Source organism: Xiphophorus hellerii, chromosome 3 (genome assembly GCF_003331165.1).
Source record: "Xiphophorus hellerii strain 12219 chromosome 3, Xiphophorus_hellerii-4.1, whole genome shotgun sequence".
NCBI lineage: Eukaryota > Metazoa > Chordata > Actinopteri > Cyprinodontiformes > Poeciliidae > Xiphophorus > Xiphophorus hellerii.
In genome coordinates, this window is record NC_045674.1 from 24,948,330 (window position 1) to 24,968,870 (window position 20,541).

The 20,541-nt window shown below is 38.8% G+C and overlaps 2 protein-coding genes across 4 annotated transcripts; one reads left to right on the forward strand and one right to left on the reverse strand.

Annotated features, from left to right (window-relative positions):
- The first annotated feature begins 1,493 nt into the window (after window positions 1-1,493).
- Window positions 1,494-6,769, forward strand: LOC116717950 (B-cell receptor CD22-like). Of its 2 annotated transcripts, XM_032559634.1 has the most exons (9): window positions 1,498-2,715; window positions 2,818-3,156; window positions 3,236-3,460; window positions 4,177-4,467; window positions 4,544-4,622; window positions 5,338-5,368; window positions 5,542-5,685; window positions 5,766-5,854; window positions 6,008-6,769. In XM_032559634.1, exons 1-9 carry the CDS (start codon window positions 2,676-2,678, stop codon window positions 6,069-6,071), a joined length of 1,302 nt encoding a protein of 433 aa, XP_032415525.1. In that variant the 5' UTR covers window positions 1,498-2,675; the 3' UTR covers window positions 6,072-6,769. The 2 variants fall into 2 exon arrangements, 1 of the variants encoding a protein (XP_032415525.1); XR_004338851.1 differs by lacking the exon at window positions 6,008-6,769 and having other exon boundaries at window positions 1,494-2,715; window positions 5,338-5,372.
- On the reverse strand, window positions 6,466-20,141 carry hpn (hepsin). Of its 2 annotated transcripts, none has more exons than XM_032559633.1 (12): window positions 19,961-20,141; window positions 11,359-11,466; window positions 11,166-11,207; window positions 10,822-10,951; window positions 10,188-10,307; window positions 9,985-10,025; window positions 9,607-9,772; window positions 9,249-9,439; window positions 8,539-8,634; window positions 8,288-8,430; window positions 8,022-8,186; window positions 6,466-7,788 (listed from the first exon to the last, which is right to left on the reverse strand). In XM_032559633.1, exons 1-12 carry the CDS (start codon window positions 19,995-19,997, stop codon window positions 7,744-7,746), a joined length of 1,284 nt encoding a protein of 427 aa, XP_032415524.1. In that variant the 5' UTR covers window positions 19,998-20,141; the 3' UTR covers window positions 6,466-7,743. The 2 variants fall into 2 exon arrangements, with proteins under 2 accessions (XP_032415524.1, XP_032415523.1); XM_032559632.1 differs by having other exon boundaries at window positions 11,311-11,466.
- Window positions 20,142-20,541: the final 400 nt, after the last annotated feature.

The window sequence follows — 20,541 nt, forward strand, 5'->3', positions numbered from 1 at the left end:
CTCCATGCATTGTTAGTAGTTTTCTAGTCTTAATATCAGTGGCTTTTATCTCCTCCTTTGGCCAGCTAATTATTCCAGCAGGGTATCTGATTACTGGCAGGGCATAGCTGTTTATTGCGCGGATTTTGTTCTTGCCATTGAGCTGGCTTCTCAGGACTTGCCTTATTCGTTGGAGGTATTTAGCTGTGGCTCCTTTCCTTGTGACCTCATCGAGGTTGCCATTTGCTTGTGGTATACCTAGGTACTTGTAACTGTCCTCTATGTCTGCTATTGTTCCTTCTGGGAGTGAGACCCCTTCTGTGCGGAGGACCTTCCCCCTCTTTGTGATCAGCCGACCACACTTCTCTAGTCCGAATGACATCCCAATGTCCGTGCTGTAGATCCTGGTGGTGTGGATCAGTGAGTCGATGTCTCGCTCACTCTTGGCATACAGCTTGATGTCATCCATGTAGAGAAGGTGACTGATGTTGGCCCCATTTTTGAGTCGGTATCCGTAGCCAGTCTTGTTGATAATTTGGCTGAGGGGGTTCAGGCCTATGCAGAACAGTAGCGGGGACAGAGCATCTCCTTGGTATATGCCACATTTGATGGACACTTGTGCAAGTGGTTTGCAGTTGGCTTCAAGGGTGGTTTTCCACAGCTTCATCGAGTTTGCAATGAAGGCTCTCAGAGTCCTGTTGATGTTATACATCTCTAAGCATTCAATGATCCAAGTATGCGGCATTGAGTCATAGGCTTTCTTGTAATCAATCCAAGCCATGCACAGGTTGGTGTGTCGGGTTTTGCAGTCTCGGGCAACTGTGCGGTCTACGAGGAGTTGGTGTTTGGCTCCTCTGCTATTTACACCGATACCTTTCTGTGCCGTGCTCATGTATTTATCCATGTGTTTGCTTATCTTGGCCGCTATGATGCCTGACATGAGCTTCCATGTTGTGGAGAGGCAGGTTATTGGTCGGTAGTTGGGTGGGACTGGACCCTTTGATGGATCCTTCTGGATTAGGATTGTCCGCCCTTCAGTTAACCATTCAGGGTGAGTCCCACTTTGTAGCAGCTGGTTCATTTGGTCTGCCAGTCTCTCATGGAGGGCAGTGAGTTTCTTTAGCCAGTAGGCATGGATCATGTCAGGCCCTGGTGCTGTCCAGTTTTTCATACCTGAGACTCTTTCTTGGACGTCTGTCACAGTGATGGTTACCAAGGCTTGCTCAGGGAGGTTATTATGGTCCTCTCGTAGAGAGATCAACCACTGTGCATTGCTGTTGTGGGACGCCTCCCTTTCCCATATGCCTTTCCAGTATTGTTCAGTCTCCAGCCTTGGTGGGTCTACTCTGTTGTTGTTACCCTGCCATTGAGAGTACACCTTAGCTGGTTGAGTGGAGAAGAGCCGGTTAATCCTTCTGGATTCATTCTCCCTTGTGTATCTCTTGTGTATATATATATATATATATATATATATATATATATATATATATATATATATAATATATATATATATAAATAACACTGGATAAAATGTGGAATCAAATATGTCCAAAAACTATGAACAAATGGTAAACATCAGACTGTCAATTAGACATAGTATTTTTGAATAATGCCTTATACTCCTACATGTGACAGGATTGAATAAATTAAAGGTTAAAACTGAATAAGCCATTGAGTTTAAGCACATTAAATAAACTTACATACAGTAAAAACGGGAGGGGAAAAAACTTCATCAAACGAATGAGAGTAAAGCTCACCTTTAGCCGTGTTTAGGGATCTAAATGGATTTCTAATAGCGGCTGTGTGGATCAGTGTCTCCCCCTAGTGGACACAGAATAGATAAAGCTGGCATTAGTCAGCCAGCCGGTCAAAAGTACAGGGAGGGAGACGCGTGAGGTCGTGACTTTATTAAATCACAATCTTTACTCTTTTTTTTTTTACACTGGAGATTTTTATTGACCTGTCAGAATGAGAGATGCACTTCATCCCAGATCAGTTCGCTGTAAAACCTGAAAAATATTTGAAGTACCAAAAAAAGTATCATACAAATCATACCAAACAGCCCACGTTGTTCATATTTTCCACAGTAAAACGGACTTTGTGATCTTTTTGGTAGCGGCTCTTTCTCTGTGTTAAGGAATTTGAAGTCTAGCAGTAAAATAGTGCTGAAGCACACATCCCACGGTGCAGCGGGCAGCTGTGGCCTGTCAGCAGATGAGTAGCTATAACCCTTCTAAAAACATGTCCAGTAGCCACATGTCTTTTACGTATGCTACATAAACATCTCCACTGAGACATTTTCTAAAAGAAGAAAAACAGTGAAAACCAGTAAACCGTGCATGTCTTGCTTTGCATAACCGCAGTGTTAACGCTGCTGGATGCTGAACATTCTGTACTCTGTCTCAATGCTGTGGTTCAACAAATCAGCTGAATCAGTCTTCCTTCTCCACATCTTAACTCTCTGTGTCTTTTGCCAGTCTATTTTGTGGTATGAAGGTGTTTAGCTGAAAGGTAATTGTAACTCAAAGTGTCCCAATATGATAAAAAGGAAGCAGGGGAAGGAAGACGTTCCACTTCTGCTTTCCACTGACCAAAAAAAGAAAAAGAAAAACGCCCCAGGGATGTACAGAGTGAGTTCTTGCTCCTGTCCTCAGACTGTACTCTACAATTTCATGACTTACTGGCTGATTTAAACTATGGGAAGGTGGATTATCATTATTCTGGGATTAATTCCAGGTAAGATAATATTTTCTGGAATGTTTTTGCCAATGAGTTGACATTAATTGTATCTTTTTTGGTTTTGAAAATGTTTTTTTATATATACTGTATTTACCGAAGGTGTCTGGAGTGGAAGATGGGGAGTGACCTATGAAAACCAGTGCGCTTTAAGAGGGACGTCAGTAGATTTGAAGTGCAAGTACGGCTATACTTCAGGGAATTTGGTCACCAGGGTCAGCTGGTCTAAAGCCCAGCAGGTCTCTAACGGATGGGTTCAGGTTCCCCTCTCACTACTCCCTTCATTGCCAAACCACTTTACATACATTGGCGATTACCACGGCAACTGCGACCTGAGGATCAATAATGTTCAGCCTTCAGATCAAGGAGCATATTATTTCAAATTTGCCGGAACATTTGGGAAATGGACAAGTGACACATACGCTTCCTTGACTGTGAGAGGTAATAACACAAGAACATACGTATAAACACACATCCAAGACTTTGAAGGGACTCATGTGTTTCTCTGTCTCTGTGGCAGAGCTGACCACAATGGTGGAGCCGAGCGTTGCCAGGGAGGGGGACGCTGTCAAGATGACCTGCAAGTTGGGCTGTCCTGAAACTAAAAAGATCAGATGGTTCAAAGATGGGCGACTTGTTTGGAGGCCACAGTTCCAGGCCAGGAGAGAGGATGCTGGGAGCTACTACTGCGCCATCCAGGGAGAGGAGACGGTCCGGTCGGCCTCTGTTGCTCTGACTGTTCACTGTGAGTGTATGAAGGATGTTAAATATTAAATATGTCAACTTGAAAGCATGTCTCGCAGACCCAGCTTCACAGTATAGTGTATAACTCTTATTCCTGCTCTTTGTGTGGAAAAAATGTTACAGTGCTTCCCCTTAACTTCCTGAGTCATGACTGCCTTCTTGTACAAACACAACTGACTCATTGATGGCCATCTTCTTGCAGAGACTTTGTGTTACTTGGGACGACCTGATGAGGATTATTTGGTCTAAATTTGTGGTTTTGCTCACAATCGACTCACTCACCGTTGGCGTTCAGAACGCTGCGATATCCATTTCTCTTGACATTGACATGTTTCTCCCGATAAAAGTTTCAGCAGGACATTCAGCTAACGTCTTCAATAAGCTAACCATCTGATTCTTATGATGCATATTTTTATGCAGAGGATTTCCGAAGTGAAACATCAGCATGTTTCCTCTCATTGGTATTCAACTAGAACATGTGGTTTCAGTTCATCATGTCCAGGCAAAACTTACAGAAAAAGTCCTGCTTTATAAACTTTTATTTGAGTTTCTGCAGCTTTGTCCCTCACAGAGGTAGCAGAAACAGAAGAACTGCTGCAGTCAAAACAGTCTCTCTTTCATTGTGAATAATATTTTAAAATAACTCAGATTGTGTACAGGCTAGGATCCAGCTCTGCCAGCCCTGTACGAAAAATGAATTACTCTTTTTCTCTCCAGATCAGCCGACGAATGTTTCAGTTTCAGTGAATCCAGAGCATATTGTTGCGGGCAGCGGCGTCAATCTAACCTGCGTCAGCGATGCGAACCCTGCAGCAGACAACTACACCTGGTACAAAAGGGCAGAACCGACCGGCTCCCACTCCCGGGTCCATGTGGGCTCAGGACAGGTGCTGTCCCTTCCCTTCATGGAATCGTCCCACAGCGGCCTCTATGTCTGCTATGTGAGGAACAGCCTTGGAGAGGGCAACTCAACCGAGGTGGTCCTGGCCATGGCAGCAGGGCAGCATGGTTTGTGGCATTCCTCTTTCACTGCTGCTAACTATTAACTTTATTAAAACCTAAAATGACTTTGTTTGCTCCGCAGGCAGCCAGTCCCTTCCCATCTTAGCTGGAGTTGGACTACTTCTTTTAGTGGCGTTAGTTGCTGTGCTGCTTTTGTTCTGGTGAGTCATCAAACAATTAGGAGTTTGGGCGACTAATTTGAGTTATGCGGTTGTTACTGTTGGCCAACTTACAGCTTGTATGACTTCATCGTCTGGAAATCTCCTTTTCTGCTTGGGACATTGCCTTCCGACAAATTTCAACACACTTCGTGACTAGGTAGCATGCATGCGTCGTTTGAATTTCTATTTTTGACAAGCACTTTTTAGTCACAGCAGGCAAAGAGCGACATAGAGGTCACTCAAAGTGCCTTGCAAAAGTATTGATACATCTTGAACTTCTTGATTTGTGGTGAAGTAAAAACCACAGCCAAGCATAAGTTGTTCTAAAAATCAGGAAGGGCCAACATTTCAGTCTCTGGATGTGCAAAGCTGTTAGACACATTTCCTGTATCTGGAAAAACACAAATCGGAACTTAACTCCCCCCCCCAAAAAAACCAAAAAAAACCCGTCTGTTTCACTCTCTATGAAAACATAACCTGATAATTCAGATGAATGATAAAGAAATATTTTACAAAACTGTATTTCTTGTACTTTTTCCACATATCTCCTACAAACAGTAAAACAATTATTCGTATGTAATCTGAGTGTCGACTAGTAGTCGATGTATTTACCAATATTGCAATATCGGTTAAAAAGATGGCACAAGATAAAGCAAAAGTAAGGAACACGCTGTTCAGTAAGGTTAAACATTAATTTCCCTTGTTGTTTTTCCAGGAGGAAACAGAAGTCTGAGGCGGACAAAAAAGTGAGTGCATCTACAATAAGCTGTGAAATTACATCCCAGCTTTCCAAATTCAAAGAAGTGAGCTGTGGCTTGCCCTTTCTTCTCAAATAAAATTTTATGTGGCGTTTTGGGGAAAAATTGAATTAGAATTTTAAAAAGGAAAAACAAAGATTTTTCTCTGGTCCATCCGTCAGACTCATTTAGTCTCCAGACTCCATGGAAGAGCATCAAACCCTGAAGAACCGACAGAAACTGCTTATTCCAACATTCACATGCCTCCATCTTCTCCTCCACCCGCCTCTGACCCCTACGGCCCTCCAGCTTCACGCAGGAAAAATGTAAATATGTTTGCATGCGTTTACAAATGACCAACTCCAATAGCAATCTGACTGAGATCGTTCCATTCTTTTATTTTTAGACTCCTAAATCTTCTGAGGCTGAGATTATCTACACCACAGTGACAATCAAACCCAGAGACCGGAGAGCAGCACAACACAAAAACTCCTGGTAGGTTTATATGTGCAGTAGTATGTTTCCATCATTGAACAAATAATTCACAATAAAATACACCCATGGGGAAACTCTATCTGTACTGCAACAATAGCAATATGAGCAGGTCTTAATCGGTGGATTGATTGAGCTTCATGATCTTCTGCTCAGGTCTAAAGGCAGAGAAGACGACAGCTCTGTGATCTACTCCTCGGTCGTCAAATCCAGCAGATGATTCGTCTCCTGACAACATCTTTGTTTTAAAATACATACTCGACACGTTTCGGGAGAAAGAGGCATTAAAAGCTAAAGAATTCAGAATTTTAGTCAAATATAGTTTTTATTTATTTATTTTAATATTAAATTTGGAGATTAAAAAAACTGTTGCTTATATTAAAACTATATTGTGATTAAAAAAAAATGTATCTCATTTTTGGACAGCATAAACCACATCATGTCTATTCTGCACACCTGTAAATATTGTATTTGAAAATAAATCATATTTATTGTGATTTTGACTCTTTTTTTTTCAGAAAACATTCAATGTAGCAATATGTTTGTCAAATTTGAATTAAAGAAATGAACAATTTTCAGTGAATGAAAAGGAAACTATATTCTGCCTTCATCAGTCTCAGAAAACGACCAGTTTATTATTTATGATCAAAAACCATTTATATTTACAACTTGCTCTCAGGACACACACACTGATAATTCCACTGTTTTTTGAATATTAGGTTATGCTACTTTTATTTCTAAAAGGTATAAAACGTTATATTAATGCATTATTTGGTAAATGAAACACAAAGAGGAACAATATAACTAAAAATATTTTTTTGTTTATGGTTTTGTGGTTCAAGTTTAATATGACAGTTCTGGGAATATCAGTACACATACAAACAAACACATGCCAATATATTACATTCACAATCCTAAGATAAAAATCATCAGTAGAAAAATGTTTTATGAAACGGGAATTTAATTATTATTGCACACTTGAATGGCAAGATGTGTCAGTATCCTTTTTCCTTTCACCTTGCAATTATTCTCTATTATGTCAGTCACATAAGGCTCCATTACATTACTTTGAAGTTTGTGTTTATAACATGACAAAAGGTTAGAAAGTTCAATAATTTGAACAAAGAGACAGGAACAGACTAATATTTACAACAACAAAACACTGATTGGGGCGATTGAAGTGGATTTAAAGTATAAGGCACATACTGAATGCTATGTGGAAATGTTATAAAATGTGTTGTAAAAGATAAAAGATAAAATGTGTATCACATGAGTGAATGTGAAAGCAAAGAAAACTAGCATTTCCACTGTGAGGCAACCTCAGAAAATAATTAAGCATTTTTTAAATCTTTAGGTGTTTGGTTGTATGCATTGATTTGTTAGCTTAAATATAGTGTTGAAGTGGATTTAGCATTCCTACAATACGCACTGTGAGTGGTGTGTCCAGCACTGAAGACAGCGACTCATGTAAAGAGTTGATCAAATCTTCTTTTAAAATCAACTTTACTTCCAGAATAGCTCTGATTGATTGAGCTTCATGGAAGTTCATATGTCCAGTTATCCATACTTCAAGTCCAAAGTCTACTTCACAGATATGAGAGAAAAATAAACTCAACAGGTTCCTCAAAAGTAAAATTCAGTTAAGTGACAATATTTATGTGTCTTTTGCTTCCATATCTTCATAACAACTGGTTAAACTGGTTTCCTATCAGTACACCTTCAGTGAAGCATAAGGCTCAGGAAGTGGGGAATGTTTCCGTCATAATAAATGTCTGAAGCCATGATAAAAGGGGACGGTCACAGTTTTTCACTTCCCTGTCACGGGGTCACAGTGTCAGCGACACAAAATGTTCGTATTGTCATCCAAAAATAGAGAGATGGATGCAGGGGTGTCATGGTCGAGCCAGTTTGTGAACACCTGGTGAGTTGTGATAGTTCTGCAGAAAGATGAGAGCAGAAAGGTTCGTTTACAAGCTAAATGAACGTTCTGGTGTGCTGGTGTAAAAAAGCTCAAATGAATCAGTTGCTGGTTTCACTAAAATTAGGATTAAACAGATTAGTGTTTTTAGAAATAAGAAGAAACATGTAACACTACATAGTTATTAGCATTTCAGATCCAGGTTCTGCTGTATTTGCGTCTAGAAGGGTACAGATAAGGCATGACTCTTACCCTCATGGCTGTGGATATCCACGGCAGAAACCTGGAGACTCTGGTGTAGACGCCTGGTTTTTTAGCCATGGCGCAGCCTGTTCCCCAACTCACCACTCCCAGCAGGCGATAGCGGCTGCTTTTAGACAGGCAGTCAGCAGCCACAAAAGGACCTCCGCTGTCTCCCTAATGCCACAAACAATTACAGCCAACACAGTGAAATAATCACACACAAAAAATCCAAAGTTGTTGACACGTTTGAGTTTATAAACCCATTGATATCCGACCTGGCAGGCATCGATGCCTCCTTTCTCATAGCCAGCACAGAACATGCTGGTGGTGATCTGGTTGTCATAGTAATCAGGAGCGTTACACACAGCATCACTGATGATGGGGACGTTTGCTTCCTGGAGAACGTCTGCCAGATGACCTGTGGGAGAGAAAAAAAAAGAATGGCAAGAAAATGAAAAAAAAATTTGAATGTAACCCTTAACTAAAAAATAAAAAATCTCAAAGTATGTTAAGGGTTTAGACCCACCGTAGTATCCAACGTTTCCCCATCCTGTCACTGTTCCCATCTGTCCGTCTACTAGCCGTTGTCCATACGCTGGCAGACAGGCAGGCTGGATGTACTCTGCAAACATGGACAGATAATGCATTATTGCAGATTAACTGAACTTTTGTGTTTAATTCTTGTTTTTGTTACATCCCCTTAAAAGTTTTTCTTACTTTAATTCAGAGCATTTACTAAAATTTAAAAATAATTTCACAACAAGTCTATATTTAACAACACTAGATGTCATCCTACCCATAGTTTTGTACTGAAACTAAAAACCAAACAGAACAAACTGAGTAAAAAGATGGATTGAGATCTCTTTACCTGTCATAAATCTTTTTTAATTACATATTTTGGAATATTACATTTCAGTTCATTCCAGTTTATCTGGCACCAATTCAAAACAAGGCTTACGAGAAATATCCAGACCATCACTGTCTTATGATTCAAATATTGATTTTGTAGTTATCCACGGTTAACACTAGATGTCAGTCATGTCCCACTGAAAAGGGGTTGGTTTTCTATCCTGTACTGCAGCAGTGCACACTGCACTCTGAATGTAAGTAAACTAATTAGTCAGAAAAGCGTTTGTTTCAACAATCTTCGCAATGTTGACAAGGTAAAGAAGGTGTTAATCATTACAGACATCAACATGTCAAAAGAACATAGCTTGTTTTTTTATAATGTCTTACCATTGAAAGTAAGAGGCTGTGCGAGAGCCAACACAGCGATGTCTCTGCTGTTGTCATCAATATTGGCATCTACAAAGGGCAGGTAGCTACTGTGGTAAACAATGGTCTTCACCTCGACCACGTTAGCATTGACAGGCTTGTTGTAGATGGAGCCCAGCAGCACGCGCCATCGATTAATAAAACGATTCCGCCTTGGAAAAAAAGAAAAAAAGTTTTTTTTAAGCTCTTCACAGACACATTAATTAAGCACACTTAAAATATCTACATGTAGATTTTGTAAGCTTATAAATTGTGAAACACTGTTTAACCAGTTCGTAAAACACAAGATGTCCAACTTAGCAATAATTGCCTCACTTACTCTGGGAAGCAGTGAGCCGCAGAAACAACCCAGCGATTAGAGATGATGGATCCTCCACACTGGTGAATGCCATCGTACTGTAAGCTGACCTGCCAGGGCCAGCTGCCCTGCCTGGCATCCACACCCCCAACTATACGGTCCGCAGCAAAACTACGCCTGCCACAGTCTGCAAAGGAGAGAAATAAGAGGGATGAAAAGGGAAGAAAATAAATCCAACTTTTAGAGTGAAAAAGTTTCCTTAGGAATGAAAATGGTCGAAAACAAGGTCGAAAAGAACCAGAATCCACAAAAACATGGTAATCTGGTAGCGGTGTAGGGTGGCAGCACTTGAGTTGTGCCAGTGTGCCACACAGAATGAGTCCAGGCCTGACCTCTCACCTTGGCATAACAGTGTAAGAACTTCCCGGCTCTCACAGGCACTGAAACAAAGACCACCAGAATTAATGACCGCAGGATACTCAAAAACCTCTAAGCATCTTTCATAAATGTTAAAAGAGACCAAATTCATAAAAACACACAGAGAACCACAGAGAGGGCACTGTAGGAGACGGATTAGGAGATAAACCAGCGGTGTGAGTTACCATGGGTACAATGAGTCTTTGATTTTCTTTCCATAGCTGAGCTCTTCCTGTCTGACACAGAAGAACTCTCCAACGTCACCACTGGCTTCAGGCACCGATACGACCGAGTAGTTCACCACGCTGAAACAAACACTGATCATGAGTTATGTCTTCGAAATGACTGGATTACTGACATTTAAAAATGAAACCATGGGCCCACCGCATGAGAACATGATGATTCCACGTTGGCCCCTTGTCTATTTTCTGACTAAAAAAACTTTTACTAAATTTCATCTGTTGTGGAAAATCTGTTTTTGAAATGTTTTATTACAAATACAATTTTCAAAACAAACAGAATGATGTGCAACAGATTAGTGATGCTGGTTTGGTCCTGGTCGTTTGTGCTTATTTTTGCGATCTAGAGATCTAATGCAATCTAAATGCCTGTTTGCTAAGTTTCACTCTGAGTAACTCTTGTCCTTTTAATTAAAACTAATTGCATTGGGAGAAACTTTTTTTTAAGCAGGATTTGCGACCTTTATTGAAAAGCAAGCAGAGTGATCAATCACTCGTAAGGCCAGCAAATTAAATTCCCATTATATTCATAAAACCAGTGTATAAATAAAAAAACATGACTTGATAACAATGATCTCACCTAACAAATCCAACTTCCTCACAACTGATGCTAGCAAGAAGCTCATTGGTTGACGAGGAACACACCTGGCGCCACCTCCTCTGAGCAGAGTCAAACACTCTGAGATGCTGGTCAGGTGAATTTACCTGAACTGCAGGAAAACATATGACTTCAGAGATACTTATTATTATTCTGTGGTATTTTCTAAATAAATTAATTAATAACTACAGTAGATGCAATAGCTTCACTGTGAACAATAGTACAACATTTAATGGCATATTTATGTTTGTGATTTAACACAACACTTACATAAACTGTAATAAGTTGGTTAATTTGAATAAATGTTCATATCTTATCCAACTTACCATCATACAGTCCTGTGTCCCCCTCCATAGTGCAGAATGTAACTACAGAAACACAATAAGCAGCAGCAGGTCAGCACGTTCTGATTGGAAATCAAGTGAAAGCATTAAGAAATATCAAAAGCAGCTGATTATTGTCGTCACATACTTGGAGAAATGTGTGATATGATTACGTATGAAAGCAATGTAGTCTGACCTACGGCCCAGACTGCAGCGCCGATGGCTCCAATGGTCATGAGTGTTGCACAGACGCCCATCAACCTCCACGGGGTCAACACACAGGTCAGAGAGATGCCTCTGTTCCCTACACACACACACATAATGGACATTCAACTTAGTTCTGATGGTGATGGGGCATAGACTTCACAGATTGCGTGGAAATGGGGATCCAGTTGAAACAACACATAACTCTTTCGTTTCTCACTGTCTGACATTAAGTCAGATTAAATGTTTCCGGTTTTGGGTCAGTTTTAATTAAACAGAAATTATTTCTGTTTCTAGATGCAACAATTATGAGAGAGGTCATTTTTGGGGAATTTTTCTTCAAAATCAGCAGCTTACACACATTTCTGTGGTATTTGCCAGGATTGGCCATTAAACTGTAGTGGTCACAACAACTTTGGCCAAATCCTAGAGAAAGAACTGGAATAAACAAGTCCACCTTGGTTCATGCATACGTTTTCTGCTCTTCTCACACATTTTCTGGAGCCATCTCTGAAAAAGAGTCTCTTTATTTTTTTCTCTCCAAATGTAAAAATTGTCATTATGGTCAAATAATTCAGTTGTAGTTTCCTCAAAACACTTGAATTGTCTCCAAAAATGGCAGTCTCTGTTCCTGAAAGCATCTCCAATAAATAACCTTAGTTTTTATGCTTCATTTGAAGCAATGTTTTATTCCTCTACAAATGACCTTCTAGCCCATGTAGATACAGAACTTGTTTCTACCAGCATCTTTTGCTTTTGTTCTGGAATCACACATTTTGCATCCAAACACTCTCAACCAGAACCCGACTCCTTCCTGCACAGGATGGCTGAACATTCCCGTGCTGTTCATATGTCTGATATATTTAGACATCTAGAAATTATACCAAAGGATGAATTATACTAGTGCAGTTTCACATCCTGATATAGTGACAGATTCATTACAGTTTCTTTATGATGTCTCTAAAGGAATCGCTGTGTTTGGACGTATGTGTGTGGATGTGTTTGAGGCAATTAAAAGAGATTTTATTTATTCAGAGCCATGATATTGTCCTCTGGGATTTCTTTAATCTAATTATTCAGGTATCAGCAAAAATAATAACTTCTGTAATCTTAGCATACTTTTTATGTCAATAAATCTTAATTGCCATATTGGTGGCTAATCTTTAGCTATAGGGTTGAAAATTACAATTTCAGTGAAGTTGTACACAGACTTAATTCTCCTGTTGTAGCAAGTTTAGTCTGAATAGTTTTATTTACTCTATCTAGGTTAAAGTGCATTTATTCTGAAACACTGACACCTTTGTTTTACTTTGTACTTCTGAAAAAATGAACAAAAAGGTCGGACTAATGTTTAATTTAGACAAAACAATTTTTGGACTCCAAGCAGCCCAGATGGCTGCCCCAATGTGAAGAGGCAGACAGTTCATGTGCTGGCACAACGTGAAGAGTACAGATCTGATCAATAGTCTAAAGTCTAGCATTTACCCACAAAGCAAGAACAAACTCCTAAAACTAGGATATAGTGCCATGTCTGTCCCAGGAGTGTGAACCTGTGTACCCATGCTGTTCTCATCAAGCCCATATTAGCGATGAAAATATTGTCAGTTGAATTTTACATTTCAGTGATCAGGTTTGTCTGCTCATTGACTCTTTAAAAGGGAATTTCACATTTTATGTTATAAAGTGGAATATATATTTTATCCCTCTGACTGCATTTGGGGCTAAATTGAATTTTCTAAATTGAAGTATGCACATACACTTTCCCACACAAAAGTTTTTGATGTTTTATTTATTTATTTATTTATTTATTTTTTATATAAAATTTGAGTCTCCGGGACATGCTGTTTGTCTTTCAACACAGGTCAGCTACTATCACTTTCCCACTTTACATCACATCCCATCTACACAAACCAGTGGCCAGTGTCGTTATCAAGGTTAGAGCAACAGAGCAGACAATAGCCGGGGCAACCCCTCCAAACACAGACGGACATTAAATCACATCACACAGCCTGACCGCTTCTTTTGATAGTTCAGCATAGCCAAAGCTTTCTCTGCTCTGTCATCATCTGGAAAGGACAAAGGAAGGAAATGTAGCTTGTTTGTGTTTCCTTAAACATATAACAATCATCTTTTTACTCTTCTAATTATTATCATTGGCTCTGAGAACCTCTGGAGACGATGGTGCAAAGAGGTATTCTTAATAAATTAATAAACAACCTCCTCTTTATCAGATGGTCATGCAACAACAGTCTTCAGTCAGAGGCTTCTTCAGAACTGCTTTAAAACAGGCTGCTACAGCAGATCCTTCCAGCCTAAAGCAACTCTTTTAATAAACTTATAAAATATGAGTTAAAACAATATTTAGCTTCCCTTTGGGATTATTAAAACATGTTTATAAGTTGAATTCATTGTTTAACTCTTCTTCTAAAGTTGGTTGAAGCTTTAGATGTGGAAATAAGGCCTGCCTTGTGAGAAACTCAGCACACTTACAGTTGATGCTAAGCAAGTTCACTTTTGTTTAACAAAAGCTTCAATTTCCTTACTTCTTTCTTTTTAAGTCATCTCTTTCCTAATCTTTCAACTTTCAGTCTTCACACTCTGGATTCTTTCTATTAGCTCCATCACAAGGAATCCTCAGTAGTAACTTATGCAAAAGTGCTTCATAAAGGGTAATAACAGAATGAAAAGTATATCCAATTTTGTGGTGAAACATGCACAAAAACAAGATATCTGAAAAGAGTTTTAACAGCTCCTGGTTGTTTTCATGTCACCGAGAAAATGTTGTTACAGATTGATTCGCATCTAAAACCAGATATACAAATCAGGGTCAGATGAACACATAAATCGCAGATTACAGCCGATATGACTAATATCTGTCTTCCAGATATGAAGAAGCTAAAGCTAAAAAGATTAATTAAAATAAGTTACTATATCAGGACAAGTATGAGGAGAGAGATTCACCGAGTTTCAAATGTACATTTTCAAAATGAGAGAACAAAAGCAGAAAAAACTTTTTGCATACAGTTTTACATAGCTGGAGGAAAACATAGAGATTATGATTTTTTTTTTATTATTTAAAGTCTTGCAGCCAGACTAAAAGCCTAAATGCTCTCCTTTTGAAAAAAAACAAAACAAAACACTGATTTATAGAAGAACAACAAAGACAGAATCTCTCTAAACCCTGAATTATTAATTTAAAAAATTGCATCAAGTGACCCTCACTGGTTTGTAAATATCTATGATTTCAGTATTTAATAAAAGGAATCATTGTTCTTCAGATCAAGCCACTTCACTGGACAATCAGGTATGTCGGTACACTAACAAGCCGGTATGAATTACAGGTTTATTCAGTAATGTAGGTAACAGAAAAAATGAAATCAGCATCTTCATAAAGTTTGTTGTGAGACAGAAGGCTTAAAATAATCAAATCTTTTTTGTAGACAGCTGTGCTGACTTTGGATTTTCAAATTACTTTCAAGTGAAAAGAGGATGTTGGACCACTGAACCAGAGTCGAGTACTTTTAGCATCGTCTCTGATTCAGGAGGCAACATGTGAAATACAAGAGCTGTAGGTAGAATAGGTAGGATAAGAAATAAAACAGAATTTGATCAATAATAGTGACTCACAGCACACATTATTAGCAGGACATTCTTCCTCTGTTTGGCTGGAAGTATCACAACCTTTCCTTCACACCTCGGCACTGGCATATTTATTCTAACATGAGAGGAAAGTCTGCCTAGACCAAAATGTCCATTTTTCTATCTAACTTGTTTTTTTCTCTCATATGACACAATTTCCAATAACACAAAACAAGCTATATTTTCTGTCTACCTCTACCTGAGATTGTGTGTGTGTGCGTGTGTGTGGGGGTGGGGGTGGTGGGCGTGGGGTGTGTGTGTGTGTGTGGGGGGGGGGTGTTAGAAAGTATGAACCTATTGGTGGAATCACACCTAGAATTGCTCCATTGGCCAAGATTGTGGTGTGCACAAACAAGGAATATGATTTTGGTGTTACATGTTCAGAGTGTAAAATCAAAGTCAAATTACAGAGAAACATACTAAAAGACTGGATTATATGGTAAAACACACCAATAGCATACGTTTAATACATTTTTGCCAGAAGATGTGAACCAGAAAGACAGACAAAAACATTAAATTAACAAATATTGCCACCATTTCAACAGGATGTAAAAAAAAATCTGCCCGGTGCAGATATTGTTCTACACCAGATCTGAAAAATTATTATAGCACTCTGAACTTAATGCCATGCTGTGCTGATTATGTGGAAATTGGAAAGAAATATTATAAAACTGAGTCACGTCTCACACTTCAACCTAAACAATCAGCTGAACAAATGTTTACAGAAAGTGAAACAGATGCCGGTTTAATATCACATAACCCTCACATCATTAATGATCCACTTTGACAACATTATCCTAACTTATTCCAATGAGAAACATATGGTAATTTGTCGTAAATCTACTAACTTATCAGCTCTCTGGCTCAGTTATTGTTTGATCAGCCATTGTCACTTAAGAAAATAAGTAATGGCATCAAGCTGTCTCGAACAGGCACCAACTCAACACAGATTTTCCAGTTTTTCAGGGATTTCTCTTCACAACTTGTATCTATTCAGAAATTAATCTAGGATGAATCCCTGATATTTACTCAGGCCATTGTCTCGTGTTTGCTTATTAAAAAGCATAAGGACCCATTTCAGAGGGGCTCTTATTGGCCAATTAGGCTTTTATGTTGCGATTACAAAAAGTCCTATCCAAACACACAGACGTTGTTCCTGGGAACCAAACATTTTTTAATGTAGGAAAAAATGCTTCACTTACACTCAGTAACACAATCTTAAATTATTCTAGGTGTTAATCGTGAAAAGCTGTGCTGTATTGTAAATCTGATGCTAATTACAACTCACTGCTCATTATTAACTAGATTAAAACATTCACTCTAGCAAACAGATTTTAAAGCCAGTTTAAAAAGGAAAGAAGGAAATATTTTCATAATAGTTTTTCAAAGAGTTTGTAACTTGAACACTTGTAAATAATCCCAAGGCTTTTATCTGGGTGTGGAGAAGTGGGATCAAGCAAAGACCTACCACTGACTCTCACAAAGAGTTGGAGTAAGAACAAACTGTGAGTCATTCATGCAGTGGTCGTCAAGGAACAAAAGTAAAAATAAAAAACAACCATGTGAACGAGTAGTACTGCTCGTGTCTGGGTTTTCCTGATTGCTCACACCCACGTGATAAATAACTATGTCGCGAAAGATATAAACACAGATTGTCTCTAAAAATAAATAGCAACTCTTTTGATTTTAGCCCAGAACAAAGAAAAATAAGCCAGGCGGTGCGTGCCACTCCTAAACGAGGCTGTTTTTCCTCTAATTACACGCAGCATGATTCACTCTGGGTAGACACCCCTCAGTCAAGCAGCTAAGCAAGTCGTTTCAAGGGCTGAGACCATTTGCTGGCAAACAATAGTAGAAGTTGTTTGGGGTGAAGACAACTTCATTTCATTACGGATTAAAAGGTACCGTATTTTCCGCACTATAAGGCGCACCTAAAAACCTTCAATTTTCTCAAAAGCCGAGAGTGCGCCTTATTTATGGACCAATATTGAGCCACAACAGGTCTCGCAACTACGGTAAGCAGCCGCCGACTTTATTTTCCCCCGTAGAAGAAGAAGCGCGCGGTGCATGCTGGGTTTTGTGCAATGACCCCAAAATGGCTCCTATTAAGAGACACGCTTACGACGCAGAGTTTAAGCTCAAGGCGATCAGTCACGCAGTAGAACACGGGAACAGAGCAGCAGCGAGAGAATTTAACATGAACGAATCAATGGTGCGGAAGTGGATATATATTGTGATTGCACTAACGTTTGATTTACCGTAACAGTATCAGACTGTTTTTTACGTGTTTATTGAATCGAGGAAAAGTTCCCCTCCACTATATGTTACACCTTGCTGTTGTTAAAAGATAAACTGTGTCACGGAAATACCACGTCACTTACTTTACCTCGGGGAAAATAATAAAACAGCTGTTTATTCATTTTGGGAATGAACAGAGTTTTCACAACGCTGGTTTGTAATCTATTAATAAAGTTTGACTGACCTATTTGACTATTTTGTTGACATTCCCTTTAGCGCAGTTCCATCTAATGGATGCATAACGTAACCCCAGCCTCTACTGTAGCGTATATTCTATGCGCCTTATAATGCGGTGCACCTCATATATGAAAAAAGTTTTAAAATAGGCCATTCATTGAAGGTGCGCCTTATAATGTGGTGCGCCTTATAGTGCGGAAAATACGGTAAGTTAAGTTATGTGCATTTTGTGGTTGAATGTAGCAAAAACAGCTAAAAAGGTGTAAGTATCTCACTTATTCAGACAGTCAGCTTTAGTTTTCAGTGCAACAGAAGTTTGATAAACATTTTTCTGTTCAAACCCGTTTAATAATTTCAGTTTATACAAACGTGTACAAATGTGCTTCCTGTACATACAGTGGTCTCACTTCAATAATAGCCATTTATAAGAGCTAACTCGTTTGGAGTAATAAGACAGGAAAATATATAAACAGTGCTGCAGCTAGTAAAACTAAGACAGATTTTTGTTTCCTTCTCTGTCTTCCTTTGGGCTACAATGATGCTAGTAGCAGTGGACTGAGATTATGAAGCAAATCTTGTCATTTATTATACAAGATGGACGATAGAGCAAAAACATTGTGTCATTTTTTTAACATGGAAATCACAAATCTGTCAAGCACAACTGAAATTTAATAAATAAGCCAACGTACTTAAAAAGTTATTTCAGATTTTTGTAATTTATCTTTTACTAAGTAATTATCAGTTTGAATATTAAGTACATCCTCGAAGGCGGTCGAAGTCTAGCAACCTAGTCAGACATCCACTGTATCAACACAGCTGGCTTGGCGAGCCAGCTGATTGTGAGTCTGTCTGGATAATTTTTGAGATAACATCATTGATGCCACTAAACAACTGACACAAAATCCAAAAGATAAATCTGTTCCTGACAAAGTTGAGGTACACATGGGTTGCAGATGATCTGGAGGAACCAAAACACCTGGCAGCATCAACCTACAAAACTTCACAAAGAAACATGGCGGCTGCCTGGCTGGAAACAACAGCATCAATTATAAGAACAGTCCGTTACGAAGTTGTATACTTTTAATATCCACTTCCATAGCGCTGTATTCCACTAATATTAACTTTTTCATTTTGAATAGATTCAAATTGCTAAAGTCTGCTAAAACAGGCAGTTTATGCCTGACACAAAAAAAAAAGCTCACAGTGATCTGACATTGTTTTGCTTCAGGTAATAAAAGAAAATCTGAACTAACTCTTTAAGACTTGAAGCACAATCTGTGTAAAACTGTTTAGTCTAACTCAAAAATATTTAAATTTAAAAGATAAAAGGAGTCACTCAGGTAAAGTGCACGGCTTCTACGTTTGCATACATGTTATTCTTAAGAGTATCATTAGTTGTTCTATTAGTAATAATGTTTTTCTGTCATTTCACACAGACAGAAATTAATTCCCTCACCAACACACACAAATTATGTTGTGTGAAGAAATTACAGTCTCATCCAGGATGTGTTTCTATGAGCAGAGTAGACACTGTTACCTGCTTTAGAAACTTTGTTTTTTTTAATGTTTTATTGCAAAGTCTTGACGTTGTTTCTTAGTTCATCGTCTTGAGGTCAGACGGTCTGCTAACTACTTCAGGCATAAAGCACAAGGAATACTGATGGTTAATGCCTTCTATGTACTAAAGAAACAAAAAAAATACAGGAAGTTGTCCTTGGACAGCTACATGTTGCTAAATACAACTATATTGATTATGTCTGATTGCTGACATACCTGTACTTTACTTTTACTCACTTCTGTTTGCGTCTGTGGCAAAACCTCCAAGACCTCCTTCTTTCAATGATCATTCAAAGAGCCACAAATACATATTTAATGTTAACTTAAGAGCACTGGTGTAACATAAACGTTAGCTTAGAAAAGAAAAATTAAATACAGATGTACAGAATGAGCCCAGCCCAAGGCATGTTCTAATCTTTCACAATATGTCATCATCATATTTCCCAAAACTGGCATAGAGTCATGTGGCCTAAATGTTTTTATGGTATATTTAATAGAGCATGTCATTCTTTTCCTAAATATAATGAGTACTAATATTAACAAGTGTTAATATTAATTTGCTATGATCATTATTACTATGGATCCTGCATCTATTTGGACTAAAGAGACAACTAAATGAAACAAATATTACAACATATACAACTAGTATACGCTGACCCAGCTGAAAAACAAACGTCATAAAAAAATTCAGGGAACATCAAAAAGACAGCAAAGCAGTTTTGAACAGGCCGGTTAATCGTTAACTGTAAGGTGGACTGATGTCTGGACACAAATACAGAAAACAGGCTGCATGGGCAGCAGCATTGCACAGCATTTTGATCTGTGCATGTACGTGTGTAGCATGGGGTGAGCGTGCGTGTGTTACAGGTGTTCTGTTGGGTGAACGGCACGAAAACAAGCGTGTACTTAACCAGGCCACTCACCCATCTTCCCCTCTGTCACAACTTTCTCAGCGTACATCTGAACCCAGGAGGAAGCAGAAGGCAGCAGTAGACAATGATGAGGGTAGTTCCCCCTTCCTCTCCTCTCTCAGTAACTACGCTGGGCAGGTGGTCTGAACTTTAGGCTGTCGCCTTTTAGCTTGGTAACGTAACACCAAGGGTCCTTAGAAAATAGAAGGATAGATCACAAAACATTAAATCAACAAATATTTACTAAATATATACATAAACAGACAGGATTAAGTGGGAGCCTTCATTTTTTGCTACATTGCTACCATTTTTTATTCAATGTAATCATAAAACATAACTGTGTCCACGTTCCACTCATCTGCCATCTATCACCTGCTATGATGGTAAATTAGCTAAAATGTACAGGAACAATTCAGGAACTACTAAGGCTCAAGCCTGTCATAAACAACAAGATGCTGTAACCCAATGTTGCTGCATGCGGCAAATCATGATGGAAAGAGCACATATAAAACACATTTTAAAACATATAAAGAGAGCAACACTATCCATCTGGATCCGCATCAACCTCACCCCTACTGAATATGTATGAACTA